The sequence below is a fragment of the Tenrec ecaudatus genome, chromosome 1 (assembly GCF_050624435.1).
Source record: "Tenrec ecaudatus isolate mTenEca1 chromosome 1, mTenEca1.hap1, whole genome shotgun sequence".
In the NCBI taxonomy this organism is placed as follows: Eukaryota; Metazoa; Chordata; class Mammalia; order Afrosoricida; family Tenrecidae; genus Tenrec; species Tenrec ecaudatus.
The window spans coordinates 268,088,879-268,102,505 of NC_134530.1; the positions used below are offsets into that span (position 1 = coordinate 268,088,879).

General features: G+C 45.3%; 1 protein-coding gene across 1 annotated transcript; it reads left to right on the forward strand.

The window, feature by feature from the left end:
• The first annotated feature begins 566 nt into the window (after positions 1 to 566).
• TMEM14C (transmembrane protein 14C) lies at positions 567 to 7,570 on the forward strand. Its single transcript, XM_075532341.1, has 6 exons — positions 567 to 658; positions 1,658 to 1,728; positions 2,043 to 2,119; positions 2,886 to 2,987; positions 5,747 to 5,834; positions 6,884 to 7,570. The coding sequence occupies exons 2-6, from the start codon at positions 1,706 to 1,708 to the stop codon at positions 6,924 to 6,926; spliced, it is 333 nt and encodes a 110-aa protein (XP_075388456.1). The 5' UTR covers positions 567 to 658; positions 1,658 to 1,705; the 3' UTR covers positions 6,927 to 7,570.
• Positions 7,571 to 13,627: the final 6,057 nt, after the last annotated feature.

A 13,627-nucleotide genomic window follows, 5' to 3' on the forward strand; every position in this document is an offset into this window, starting at 1 on the left:
GGCAGGCACAGCTGGGAGGATCATAGCTGGGGAGGATCTGCGCACACAGGGGCTTCAGAAGGGAGAAGGTCGTTAATCTTATCTGTATGTCAGGGACGGGTAGAGTGGAGCGCACATATCTTCAGAAAACATTCTGGCTCCGGGACAGCTGGCTCCAGGAATTTGGGGTTGAGCAGGTGAGGCGGGGTCAGTTAGGAGGGAGGTTGATGAGAGGTGAATTCTGAGAGCCAGGATGGAGGCACCGGATTCAAAAATGGAGTCTTTTTTGCCAAGACCAGGCATGCATACCGGAATTCATACGAATTTTTCCAGGTAATTTCAGCTCTGGCTGGTTAGAATCTGATAAAAGCATGGGCTTCACCTTTACTAGTTCGGAGACATCAGGAATCAGCTTGACGCAATACAGTAGGTTCCGACTTGTGGTCACGTTGACCTTTGACCCAGGACATGTGCAGGTCAAACTAGTCTGCGCTTTGATCCCGCCCCCCTCCCCCACTCTGGAGCTGAACTGGGCGGGACCCTTCTCTCAGGCCCCGCCCTGCGCTCTGACGCCCCGCCCACTCCCAGGACGCACTGCGCGCGTCCCGACGTTTCCGGTATTCTCCTCCGGAGACCTGTTCTTTCGTCCGCCGGAGCTGACCTCGGGAGCGCGGTTCGGGTACTTGGGAGTTTTTGTCTTGTTTTATTGCAGTTTTTGATTAACTTTGAGGAATTATTTAAGACACTTTGCCTCTTCAAGGGGGGACTAGGCGGCGGCGGCGGCGGCGCTGGTTCTGCCTTTCAAGCGATTGTGTGATCGCTGCCCTGCTTACCGGGAGCGGAGTAGTAGGCGTCACTCGTTCCTGGAGAATTTAGTGCCCGGTGCAGGGGACTGAAATCTCCGTCCTTTCTCTCCCGGGAAGACTGGCTGTCTCGGAAGCCACCGCGGCAGTTCCACCCTGCCCGCCAGGCTCGCTGGGAGTCGGATATCCTCAGTGGCGGGGCGGGGGGTGCCGTCCAGAAAACGGAGCTATTGAAACAAAAGAGAGAGTTGCTGAGTTTTGCTGTTAGTCATGCTAGGTTCCCTGGATGCAAAATGCACTTAAAGAATTTCGTCCCCTGTGTAAATAGAACTTGGGTTTCTGTGTATTTAAACAGGTTTTCTCTCCCTGCTGGCGCAAGAACTGATTCTTAATGCATGGGAAACTAAATGCCATGCGAAAAGGTTTACAAATCATTATATATTGATATAGCTTGATGATTGGGGCAGAAGTGAGTTGAATCTGCTTGCCACTCCCCTCCCATAAAGGAAACAGCAATTAAAATTTTTGAACGGAGGTCGCCGAAGGCTGCATTTCTCTTGAGTTGGTGATCATTGGGGTCACTTCATGGAAAGCTGAACGCCGTCAGGTTGCAGAGTTGCTCCGTGACTGTTGCTCATTCCCCTGCGGGTTTCTGTTTTTAGAATTGAAGTTACTACAGGACATGATGGTATATGTTCAGCATTTGCCCTATGCCAAGCACTTTTTTACGTATTTCCCTGGTTAATGCATCAGGGTCCCATAAAAGCTCTGGATCCTGGAGAGATGGCACAGCTTACCCAGGACCTCTTAGCAACTAGTCTTGAAGCTAGAATGTGGACCCACTTCTTTCTCTAATGTAGCCCCCTCCTTTACAGTTGCAGGCAGCGTGTCTTCGCACAGTTGGACAGAGAGGGAAGAGAACCATGGAGAAGCAGCCCAGCTCACTGTAAGTGCACAGTAATTGGGAATGAATTAGCCAGGCATGTCTTAAAACCAGAGTTGCTTCCTTCAGCTTCCAAAGGATACTCCCCGAGGCAGCCCAGGGCATGCAGAGGGGCACCAGGCATGCTCTGAGACCGGGTTTGCGTCGTCAGCTCTGCCCTGACTGCTTATGTTACTTGAAGCTAGTCTGTCAGTTTTTATCTCCTTCATATGTACAGCGAGAGGATGCTTTGGAATGACCGTCTAGCCCCGTGTTATGATTATGCGGCTTGCTTTTAAAACGTGGTTGGCACTGATTTCTTACTCTTGCATTTTCAGAGTCCCCCTGCATTGGTTTGGCTTTGGCTATGCAGCACTGGTTGCTTCTGGTGGGATCATTGGCTACGCGAAAGCAGGTATGGCCTTGGAGTGAGTGACTTGACCTCTGAAATCTTGCCGACACTTCTAGTGAACAATGAGCTCTCTCAGTCCCCGAGGTTGGAGTTAGGTTTGTTCTAGGCCCTCTAGCTTGGGTGCAGGCTTATTGTCAGTCCCAAAGTTTCTTCTCTATTTGCCCTTTGGCTCTCTGGCTGAGCTCAGCTGTCCGGCTCCTGAGGCATAGCTTCTGCTTCTTTATCTGAAGCTGCTGGCTGGGTGGTAGTAGATTGTGATTATCATCGACTGCCTTACATCAGCCTCAGCCCCACAGTGTCATCTGCACTCCTCCAGCACCAAGAGGCGTCTTCAGCCTGCGCCTCCTCTGGTCTTGAGGCCTCCTCATTAAAGAACTAGGTGGGGCAATGCCCGTTAATGTGCCTGCGTCATATATGGTGCACGCACTCGAATTCTTACTTGCCAGGTCCCACTTTAACTCACTGGCCCTCTTTGCCTCTCCTCTTGACTTATTGGCAGTCCCGGCCACACACATGGTTCCAGCCCGTGGTGGGTTCATTGGGCCTGGTTGGCAGCTCGGTTCTCTTCAGAGGGCAGTGACCTGCCCACGAGAGGAAAGGGACATGGGCATATGCCTTGGACTGGGCGTATGACATGGACATTGCCTTCATTTTGTTAATGAACTGATTGCTGATTCATTTGGTCTGTTTTACTGCAGGGGAGGAGAGTTTGGTGGACGACACTAAGGCACTGACATGTTAATGCACGTGTGTTTTTGCTTCCTTTAAGGTAGTGTCCCGTCCCTCGCTGCTGGACTTCTCTTCGGGGGGTTAGCAGGCCTGGGTGCATATCAGCTCTCGCAGAATCCCAGGAACGTGTGGGTTTTCCTAGGTATGTCTGCCCCACTGTCTTCCCTAGTGTAATTATGCTTCCAGAATATTCTTTACCTAAAAGCCATGGTTTGGTGAGATATGGCGAGTTATCCACATGTAAGACAAACTAGTTTCACTGTTTTCTGCAAAGTTCTAGGAAGAAATTTAAAATGGGGGCTGTTGTGTTTGCATCCTGGTTGTCTTTTATATATAAAAATATGGGAAGCATTTCCTACTTTTTATTTTATTTAATTTTTTAAAAAATGTTCCTACTTTTAAATTTAGATTTACACAGAGAAATTAACATGTAAAAAAACTCAAGGGGTAACTGTTCCATTAACCTTTGTGGTTACCCTTGGAAGAAGGCCTACTTGACCTATCCTTATTATGAAAGTATCCGGGCTAGATTCAAGTCAACATTGCTGATTTCCCGTGTGAGAATCAAGTGTGAACTCTTTAAGAGGAAGCTGAAGGTAGTTGGCACAGGTCTGGCCTTCCTGGCACAGTAAGATAGGGACACAGCCAGCGACTCTGGTGCTGCAGGGAAGTGTCCTGGGAGCAGACGGGCAGAGAAGGGGTGACAATTTCATTATCAGGGTAACTTAAGGCACACTTCTGTTAAGCTCCACCCCTTCCTGCCTCAGGAACTTCTAGGAGGGTGAGTCTCTCACTGTTCAGGCAAGCCCCCATTAGTCACTCGCGAGTGTTTGTGGCCTCATAGATCAGTGCGTCTCAGCCTTCCTCATGCTGCGACTCTTTAATACATTCCTCATGTTGCGGTGACCCCCCAACCCATAAAATTATTTTTGTTGCTACTTCATTACGATAATTTTGCTACTGTTATGAATTGGGCGACCCCTGCAAAAGGGTCATTTGACACCCCCCTCAGGGGTCAAGACCCACAGGTGGAGAAACCCTGCTATGAAGGGTTTCTGAGTCTGGATGGGAGCAGGTAGCCTCATCCTTCTCTCAGAATGGCTGGTGATTTGAACCGATGGCCCGGGGACTAGCAGTCCAACGATGACCTGACTGTGCCACAAGGCTCCTTCCGACCCTTTACAAATGCAGCTGGGTGAACATACGTGTTGCTGAGGTTGAAAAAGTCAGCCATGAGCTGGGCTGGGGGCCAGCGGTGGCTGGTTGGGGGCACATTGGGGAAGGACGACAGGCCCAGCTCTGCTGCTTCACAGCTCCCTCACGTAGGCTCCAGGACTGCCTGACCTTGGGTTCCCCCACCTGTGATTCCCCAGTGCCACTCTGAGCACTGACCACCCTCGCCCCCTGTGTCATGCCATCAGCGTGCAGACCTTTGGTCTGCGTGCCTCCGTCCCACAGGCCAGTCCGTCCAGCTGTGCTGCGAGCCCGGTAGTTTGCGTTAGCAGTTGCCGCTCACCTTGTACACCTCCCAGACGGGCCTTTTGTTGGTGCTCAAGTGGCCCTGTATCACACCCAGTTAAGAGAACTCTTGTGTGGCCATACTTCCTTTTCCAGCCACTTCCTTAACTCACTCTTCCCCTTCTCTGAAAACACCGCGCGTGCTCCCTGGCATCCATTTCCTCACCCATCCTCCTTTGATGGCGTCACTGAAGACTGACCTTTATCACCACCGACAGACAAGTTTCTCCTCTTGTGTGTACAGACACCTAATGGCACCAGAACCTCCGCAGGCGCTGCACTGACCTGCTTTCCCAGCGTCTGGTCTCCACTCATCCAGGCCTGGATTGCTCTCTCCCTAAAGCTCTGGCCGCACCACCTCCCACACCGCCTGAAGCTGCTCTCCCATCTCCAGTGCCACTGTCCGTGATCATGAGGCAGCTCCTTTGTTGACGATCTCTGAAGTCCCTGCTGCTTGTTAACTGCTGGGACTATAGTTTCAGAACACAACCCTGTTGACTGACAAGTCTCCACATGGATTCTGACTGCTCTGAGGAAGATGAGCACACAGTCATTAAATACAGCCCTGAGTGCTCCGGCCCTCCTCCTCCTCTAGCCTTTTCCAGGGCTCTGTGCCCAACCACACTTGCCATCCTGCTGTTGGCATGTGCCATGTTCCTTGCCCCTTACACCTCTGCAGGTTCTGCCCTCTTGGTTTGGAAGTGCTTCCTACTTCCTGTCCCCTCTAGACAGCTCTGTGCTGCTCTTGTTTGAGATGGGCACTCAGACATCGCTTCCTCTGCCCTCCCCGCTCTGTTATTCATTTCACACTGTTCCTGGGAGCCCAGTGTGGAGCGATTCCTCTGCAATGCCCACGGGAGCCCCCTTCATGGCAGCCTGCCCTGAGGTCTCAGACTGCACCTGAACTGGAGCCTAGCGGTCAGGAACATGAGAGTAGAGGTCATGGAAGTTAGTATCTAGACTTGACAGCAGCTGGAACTAAATAGCATTCATTATACCTATTGCACTAACTTCCCTTGAGATTCTGCAGTACTTGGGAACTGCTGTGTACCTCCAGCCCCCGCTGTGGCGTCTGCAGAGTGTGGGGGCAGGGATCTGCAGCAGTCTGGGAGAAAGCTGTAAAAAGTACAGGTTCTGCAAGGGACGGGTGAGAGAGGAGCTGCGGAGGCCGGCTGGGCCCAGGTTGTGTGGGTGTGATAGGCTAGTGTGGGTCCCTAGTCTCTCTGGCTGCAGGCAGGTGTGGAACTTGCCCCCACCTGGGGGCGGAAGAAGTAGTGAGGGATTGAATCTGGGTTTTGGGAGATGGTGGAGCAGTGCTCACTCTCTGGGTTCCCTCTCTTGCAAGAAAATGATTTGGAACCTTCTCTTTCTATTTTCCATCAGCTGCATCCGGGACCTTGGCTGGCATTATGGGAATGAGATTCTACAACTCCGGGAAATTTATGCCTGCAGGCTTAATTGCAGGTGCCAGGTACTTACATTCTGTGGCTGTTCTTTCCCACCATAGAGTTTGGTTTATTGCTCCAACTATTTTTATGCCAAAATATGCTTATCTAACTACGTCTAGCTGATGCTAGGCTTCAGCCGGGATCATTTAACTTATACACAGATAGGAAAGACTGTCAAAGCATTAACTGAGTCGTGTGAAAATTATGTAGGTGTATTAATTCATAACATCAATGGTCTGTGCCCATGCTTTTTCCTTGGTCTACCCTGGAGGTTTCAGAAGTTTCCTTGTGGATCCAATATTTCTTAGTTGTGTTTATTCCCGTTATTAATGAAAGGGAGATTCAATTGAATCCTATTTTTAAATTTACTTTGACTATAAAACCCAAATCAAATTGCTGGGTTTTGTTTTGTTTTCATTTAACCCTTACATTTAATAACACCTGAAAGCAGAATTCTTAATCTGGGTTTGTTGGGGTTTTTTGTTTGTCTTGGGGAGGGGGGGGAGCTGATACAAAGGGCTCAATAGAAAGTAAATGTTTAGAAAATGATGGCAGCATATGTACAAATATGCTTCATATAATTGATGCATGGATTTTAAGAGCTGTAAGTGCCCACAATAAAATGATCTTTTAATTAAAAATCCATTTTGGGAACAGATCTCTTGCCCAGCTCTGATAGTAGTTATCACACTCTTGGCATAATGTCTATACCTATGGGAATTTTGGTAGGCCTGGAGCTGGGCGACGGAAGATCTGGGTTTCAGCCTGTAACGACCAATCCTTATTTAGCTCTTGGATGAAGGGAAAGCCTGGCCCTCTGGCCTTTTGTGTCTTCATCTCTCAGACTCTCGACAGCTGGGCTCCAGCTCACTGGTACAGTGTGAGACCTCAGGGCGGATTCCCCTTAGACTCGATTTTCCTCCAGGGATGGAAGTTTTGCCTCCGACTGCTCCACGCTGGCCCAGCCTTCATCGTGCAGTTGTGAGGCAGCTTCAGGGTCTAGTCCCTTAACAAAGAAGCTGAGTTGCCTGTCTGTCGTTTACCTGACTATTTGTGTGTTTCTTTTGAACAGTTTGCTGATGGTCGCCAAAGTTGGAATAAGTATGATGGCTTGACATCAATTTAGTCCTGTCCCAGCTTGACCTCAAGAAGAATTATTAAAAGTCTCCAGACTTCTACAATTTTTATTGTGAAAAATATGTGTAAGACTTAAGTGTTTTCATGTATTCTCTCCTTTTAAAACAATAGCACTGAACTTTTCAGGGGAAAAAATAAATCTGTCATTAATTATTATTGCCCTACAGAGGTGATTTTATACCATCAAGTCCATGTCCACTCATAGTGACTCTGTAGGACAGAGTAGGACTGTCCCTGTGAGTTTCCAAGAATAATCTATGGGAGTAGAAAGCCCCTTCTTTCTCCTGGGGACGTGGCTGGTGATTTTGAACTGCTGACCTGTGGCTCACAGCCCATCTGGTAACCCTTACACCCGGTTAGATACCCTATGAGCTTATAATTAAAGCATCCAACAATTTGAGTCTTGGATATTGATGTCATCTCTTCAGTAATTATATGTACATTCTCATTGGGCAAAATGTTGGTGTCAACATTTGGGGGCCCTGGAACTCCATGCCCCTACTAGGTGAAAAAGTTTGAAGAAATCTCGTATCAGCTTGCATATAATCATTGTTTTCTCACCTTACAACACAGTTAATTTTGAATTCTGTTACATGAGATGGAAATAAATTTTTACTCTTAACTCTTCTCTGGTGTCTTCATTGGCAGGACAGTGGTAAACCACAAGAGGGTATCCTTTGAGGAAGATGGGCCTGAAAGTGTTGTATGATGTACCGTATATACCTGAGTATAAGCTGATCTGAATATCTGCCGGGGCACCCAATTTTACCACAAAAACTGCATTAAGAATGTGCTGGGAAGACTCGGTTTCGACTTGAGTATATATGGTGTTTAGGATCGTGCCCACACGTTATTATTTGGTTGTACTTTGCGTTAAAGTTAGTCGTCGAGCCCGTAGTGAAGATTTGAAGTAAAATGTTCTAACTGGTGGGACTCAAAGACGTGCCGACAATTTGAGTCGCGTGTCTCGGTCTCTGCCGTAGACACATTCTCCCTTCACGTTGCTTGTGTGCTGCAGCTCGGGGAGTTTCCTTGCACTCCAGTGCCTTTTGCTTTAATTTTCTCTTTTAAAGTGGATGGGATGTTTGCTTTCAGTCCACCCTAACTGGTGCTGGCTGATGTTAGAATAGAATTTAGCAGGCACTAATGCTTTTACTCAAACCCCTCAAAAGTGATCCTGGTTTTCTCAGCCTTTTCCTGTGGGAATTGACAGCCCTTATCTCAGGGGTGACAAATTATAGGTTAAATTTATCCCCTGTCTGTTTTTGCACCAAGCTAAAATGTTTTTTAAAATGTTTTCAAGTATTTAAAACAGAATCAAAATAAAGATTACTTCACAATATGTTAGAATCATATGAACTTCAGATTTCAGGGCCCACCAATAGAGTTGTAGCAGAGCATGGTAATACGTATTTGTTCCGTATGGTTACTTTTGTCTGACAGGGTGGAGTTGAGAATGTATGACCTGCAAAGGCCAACGTAATTACTATCTATCTAGTCCTTAGCAGAAAAAAACGCAGGTTTGGTGAACTCAAAGATAATCAAGTCTGATAATATATGATGTGAGCAAAGACGGAACAACTACATCTCAAGTACCATGGCTCGGACCGGAAATGGGGTAGCTCCGCTGCGCGCAAGGAAACATGAGGTGATAATTCATACGTGGCGGCTCTGTTTCTGGGCATGGGAATGTAGCCCGTAGATTCACCTGCATACACTTCGTGGGATTTAGATGTTCCATGAGTCTCCACAACAGCAAAAGACTGAACAAGACAAATTTCTAGCAGCAGAGGAAGTAAACTTAAACTAGAGAAGCAAATCCAGTTATAGATATGTGTATGAAAGGGCTTTATATCAAGAAGTAATTGTATATTAAGAAAGCATCCCAGCCTAGTCCAACTCAGGTCCATCAATCTGATACTGGTCCTTAAGTCCATCTTCAGACTCAGCCACATGCCATGATGCACAACACAGGAAAATCACAGGCCGGTGGGCGCAGAGTCCTGTGGATCCCACATTGGTGGAAACAGTCGGGCTCTGGCAGTTCACATGGAGGCCAGCAAGCAGGAAGGTAAAGGAGAAGAGACTGAGAAGGAGGTCCCCAGGGTCCCTACTTAGACGTACACACACACACACACACACACCCCATCCCCCATCCCCCCCCTCAAGGGCACAGCATCCGGCTGTGACCTGGTTGATAGGTCTGACTCCACCCCTCGCTAGGAGTGTCTAGTTGACATAAAAGCACCTGACGACCACACTTTGCTTTACTATGGTGGGTAATAATGCAAAGTATTCTAGAGTTACTATACAGGAATGTTCCCGGACATAGTGTGAATGAAGAAAAACATGTATTTTCATCTATGCAAGTAATGAACGTACGATAAATTTGACTTCTCAAGAAATACACTGGATTGCACATACACAAGTTATCAAGCACATGAAGATTTTACACGACATCCAAAATCATTTTGACATGAGAAAGGGAAGGTATTACAAGATAGTCTATAAACATTACTGCAAGGGAATGTCCCTAGCACATACTGTGAATGTGAAAATAACTGAAAAACCAAAACTTTCTGCATCGACAGTTCGTAAAGTGCAGCAAATTGTATTTCTTCTCAAGCTGCACAATGGGTTCGCAACCCCAAACTAGTGTCAACACATAGTGAATGAAAATAGTGATGCCCAAAGAAAAATAATCGTGGAGTCTGAGTTAAAAACTTGGAAAAGTCCACAATACTTTCTGACAGTGAGAAAACTATTTAGTTTCCTGCTTTTTAAGTAGATGAATGTAAAAGCTTCCTACATGTGGTAGCTACATAATCTGGTGTCAACTTGCGAAGGAGTGGAGTCTAGCCTGTTAATCAGGTCGCAGCTTCATGATCTCGTTTTGGAGGCGCCACGGAGATAAGTAGCTCACTGGAGGCAGGACATACATACTCTGTGCTTCGTATTCCTGATGACAAGACACATGGAGCTATGCTAGAGCCCTGGAACTGGAGGAGTCACAGACCACTGCCAGTACCGCGATGTACATCACCACTGGATCCACAAGAGTTTCCACCCACTGGCCTGTGATCTTCCTGCATTCGGCATCATTGTGTGTGTTGCCTGAGTCTGAAGAGGAATTTATAGATTGGTATCAGACATATGGGCTAATATCAGACTTAGGGACATGACCTGGACCTGGGTTGGGTTGTTTTCTCAATATTCAATTGTTCTCATATATAAAGCTCTTTCTTGTACACATGAGTGTTTCTGAATATATTTCTCTGACACACACATTATCCAATAACACTTCGCATTACTAGAAAGCCCAGGATTTTCTACAGTATTGCAAAGGACTATCCCCGTATATATTGAGAATGTGAAAACCAGGTGCCTTTTCTCCAGTGACAGGACTTGTTTTCTTTCTCATTAAATTCTATGCAAGGATCACATCAATATGTACTGCGATTGAGAAAACTGATATCAAATGAAAAATCAAAGTGGGGCTTCAGTTACTAAGTTGCAAAAGAGTCGCCAATATTTTCTCCTTGAGAAGAGACACTTTAGTTTTTCTGTTAACTGAAGGTAAAAGCATCTTACTCATTCTCCAAGAACGCTGCATTACATGATGGGAAAGAACCCAGGTAATTAGTTACTGCACAGGAGTGCCCCAAGACATATTGTCAATGAGAAAACAATGTGTATTTTCTCCCATGAATGTACTTAGACACAATGGGTTTTACTTCTATTCAATGCATATGGTGGATTGTCCATACTAAAGGCTTATCAATTTACCTTGTGAATGACAAAACAATAAGGTCAAGAGAGGTATGTGTACTTTGAGTTACTGAGAATGGCCTCGGTACATTCTGGGGGTGAGAAAACCACTTAGTTTGCCTACTCTAAGTACACGAAGGTAAATGTGCTTTATAGGTTATCCAAAACACTGCCTTAATAGGACGGGAGAGAACACAAAGATTTCTATAGTTTCAAGAACCAGAAGACTCCCCGTATATAATGTGACTGTGTTCTTACTGTATATTTTCTTCATTGATAAGACGGAAAGCCAACACATTTTACTGCTCTGTGCATATTTATTGAAGCACTACACCAGTTATCAACACGTACTGTGAATGAGGACACTGTATATATTGTCTTACATGACCCTACTTAAAGTGCAGTGAATTCTACTTCTTCCCAAGATACACACTGGATTCCACAACAAAAGTTCTCCATCCACAGTAGATAAAGAAACAGTGATGTCCAACAACAATAGCAAAAACTGATTGGCAAAGTTGGGATATCCCCACAATACACCTTATAATGGGGAAACTAGTCTTGCTCCTTTCGTGCAGGTGATGCTAAGGGTTCACACATTATCTAGGACACTTGGCCGTACTATGACAAGAATGGGAAGGATTCTATAGTTTCTATACCAAAATGTTGCCAATAGGTGCTGCGAACTCAAAAACGTGTCCTTTCGACCCTGACAGTCCTTAGCGAACAATGGGCTTTACTTCCCACAAGTGCCCTTGTTACTGTGGTCAATGTTTCCTGTGAATGGAAACAGTGACACCGCATTCCACAGCCGGGAAAGTTCCCAATACACTGTGGGTTACTCTCAGGAATGAATGCAAACCTCCCATAGTTCCAAGCGTGAGAAGGTTCCGAATACGTCCGGTGAATGGGAACCCAAGCAGCATGATCTCCCACGACGGCATATACGTACACTGCCTTTCCCTCCCTCTCACGTGTCACTGGGTTGCACATCCTGACGAGTTACCAGTACAACCTGTGAAGGAGAATATTATCATATCAAAAGAGAGGGAAGTATGTCCTTTCAATTGTAAAACTTTGAAAGCCCCTAATACATTCGAAGGGTAAGAAAGTTAGACGTGTAGCACAGTATCTCGTTCCCTTCGGTGATGGGCAAGAACACCATGCATGTGTATGTTGCCATCTAGAATGCGAATGAGAAACCAATGAGGGCTTTCTTTCATGGCAATACTTAAAGCACAATAAATTTGACCTCTTCTCAAGAAAACACTAGACAGCACATATTCAAGCTACCAAACACATGAGGCTTTTACATGATTTCCCAAACACTTTGACTTGCTATACAGAGAAGCATGCATAGCACACATATTCAGCGTAGAAAGACTTGAAATCAAGAATAAGAGGAGAGTCTCTATTGCCATTCCTGCAAGGGAAGGCTCTCAGCACGCGCGGTGCCTGTGAAAACATGTGCGCTCTCTGCAATGACAGCGCTGAAAGCACAAGGAATTTCTTCTCAAGCTACATGCTAGATGCCACCGTTACCCACACTAGGGAATGAAACAAACCAGTGATGTCCAAAGAAAACTCATTGTGGAGTCTGAGTCACAAAGTTGAAAAAGTCTCCAGTACTTTCCGGCAGTGAAATGCCTGTGAGAAAACTATTTAGTATTTCTGTGTTCCAAGTAAGTTCATGTGATGTCAAGTTTTGTGACTTCTAAATAGAAATTTCACTACCTAGCTTGAAAATATTTTCATCTGGTTTATAGTTTGTCTTGATTTTACTTATAATACTTTTGTCATAAAGAAATCCAATTGTTATGGAATCATATTTACTATAGGTTTCCTTATGGCCTCTAGATTTTCTCTCATGGCTTTCTTATAGTTTTATCCTTGGGTTTTTATTTTTAATGACTTTAAATTTTATTTTTGTGTGGTAATGTGTAGCATTTAAGCTGTGTGTCAACTTGGTTGGGTGAGTATTCTCAATGGTTTGGTAGTTAAAATACAGTAATCCCATATGATGTGATCTAATACAATTGCTGTGAGCACCCAATTAGTTGAGGTGTGGCTTGCTTCTAGTATAAGTGGATGCTCTGGCAATCCTTGCCTGCATCTTAATAGGTCAGAATTCCACATCCGCCTCACCAGCAGACCTCCAGCTTTTCAGACTTGCCCAAGTGACCTGCTGTATTGCCTGCAGATCAGGAGTTATCAACAGCCTGCTATCTTACCTTTCACTCACTTCTATAGCCAGAAGTCTGCTCTCTGACCTGATGATCTTGGGTTCCTCCTCCCCTGCAGCTACCTGAGTCAGGAGACCCACACCAGCTCTCACTGACTTGGAATGTGCCAGCTGATGTAACTTGTGATCTGCTTCCTTGAGATAAATCTCTCTCTCTCTCTCTGTATATTTATGTAAGTGTGTGTATATGTATTTCTCAAATTGTTTCAAAATACCACTGCTATTTGGGAATTATTTTCAGTTTTCCAATTTTTTTCATGGATTTATGTATCGTCTTTTCTTAATGCCAGATGGTATGAGTCACTGTAACTTTACACTATGTTTTGATAGTTGGTAGTCTAAGTCATCATTGCTTTTTAGATTTTTGTTCACATTACTTTTTAGACTGTAATGTATGATAGACTTTATTTACAACGTGATTGGCTGAAAGTAAGAAGAACAAGTTAAAAACAATTTAACACAAGATATCACAGGTGCTCCTGTCAGATCAAAGAATTTCCACCTCAAGTGTATTCCTAATAGTCCAAAGATGATACAACACCAAATCTACACACACAATTTCCTTTATAAGGTACAGTGTTCATATTTTAGACACTCTTTTAAATCTATAAATACAAAGGATATGAAACCACTCAACAGTTGCATTAAATGAAAGATGTTTATATTTAA

What these genes read in the sequence shown, in the direction of transcription:
- TMEM14C (XM_075532341.1), top strand. Translation starts at nt 1,706, where the DNA reads ATGGAGAAGCAGCCCAGCTCACT. An exon ending in GAGAAGCAGCCCAGCTCACT is followed by an intron (nt 1,729 to 2,042) that starts GTAAGTGCACAG and finishes TTGCATTTTCAG; the next exon opens with AGTCCCCCTGCATTGGTTTG. An exon ending in CATTGGCTACGCGAAAGCAG is followed by an intron (nt 2,120 to 2,885) that starts GTATGGCCTTGG and finishes GCTTCCTTTAAG; the next exon opens with GTAGTGTCCCGTCCCTCGCT.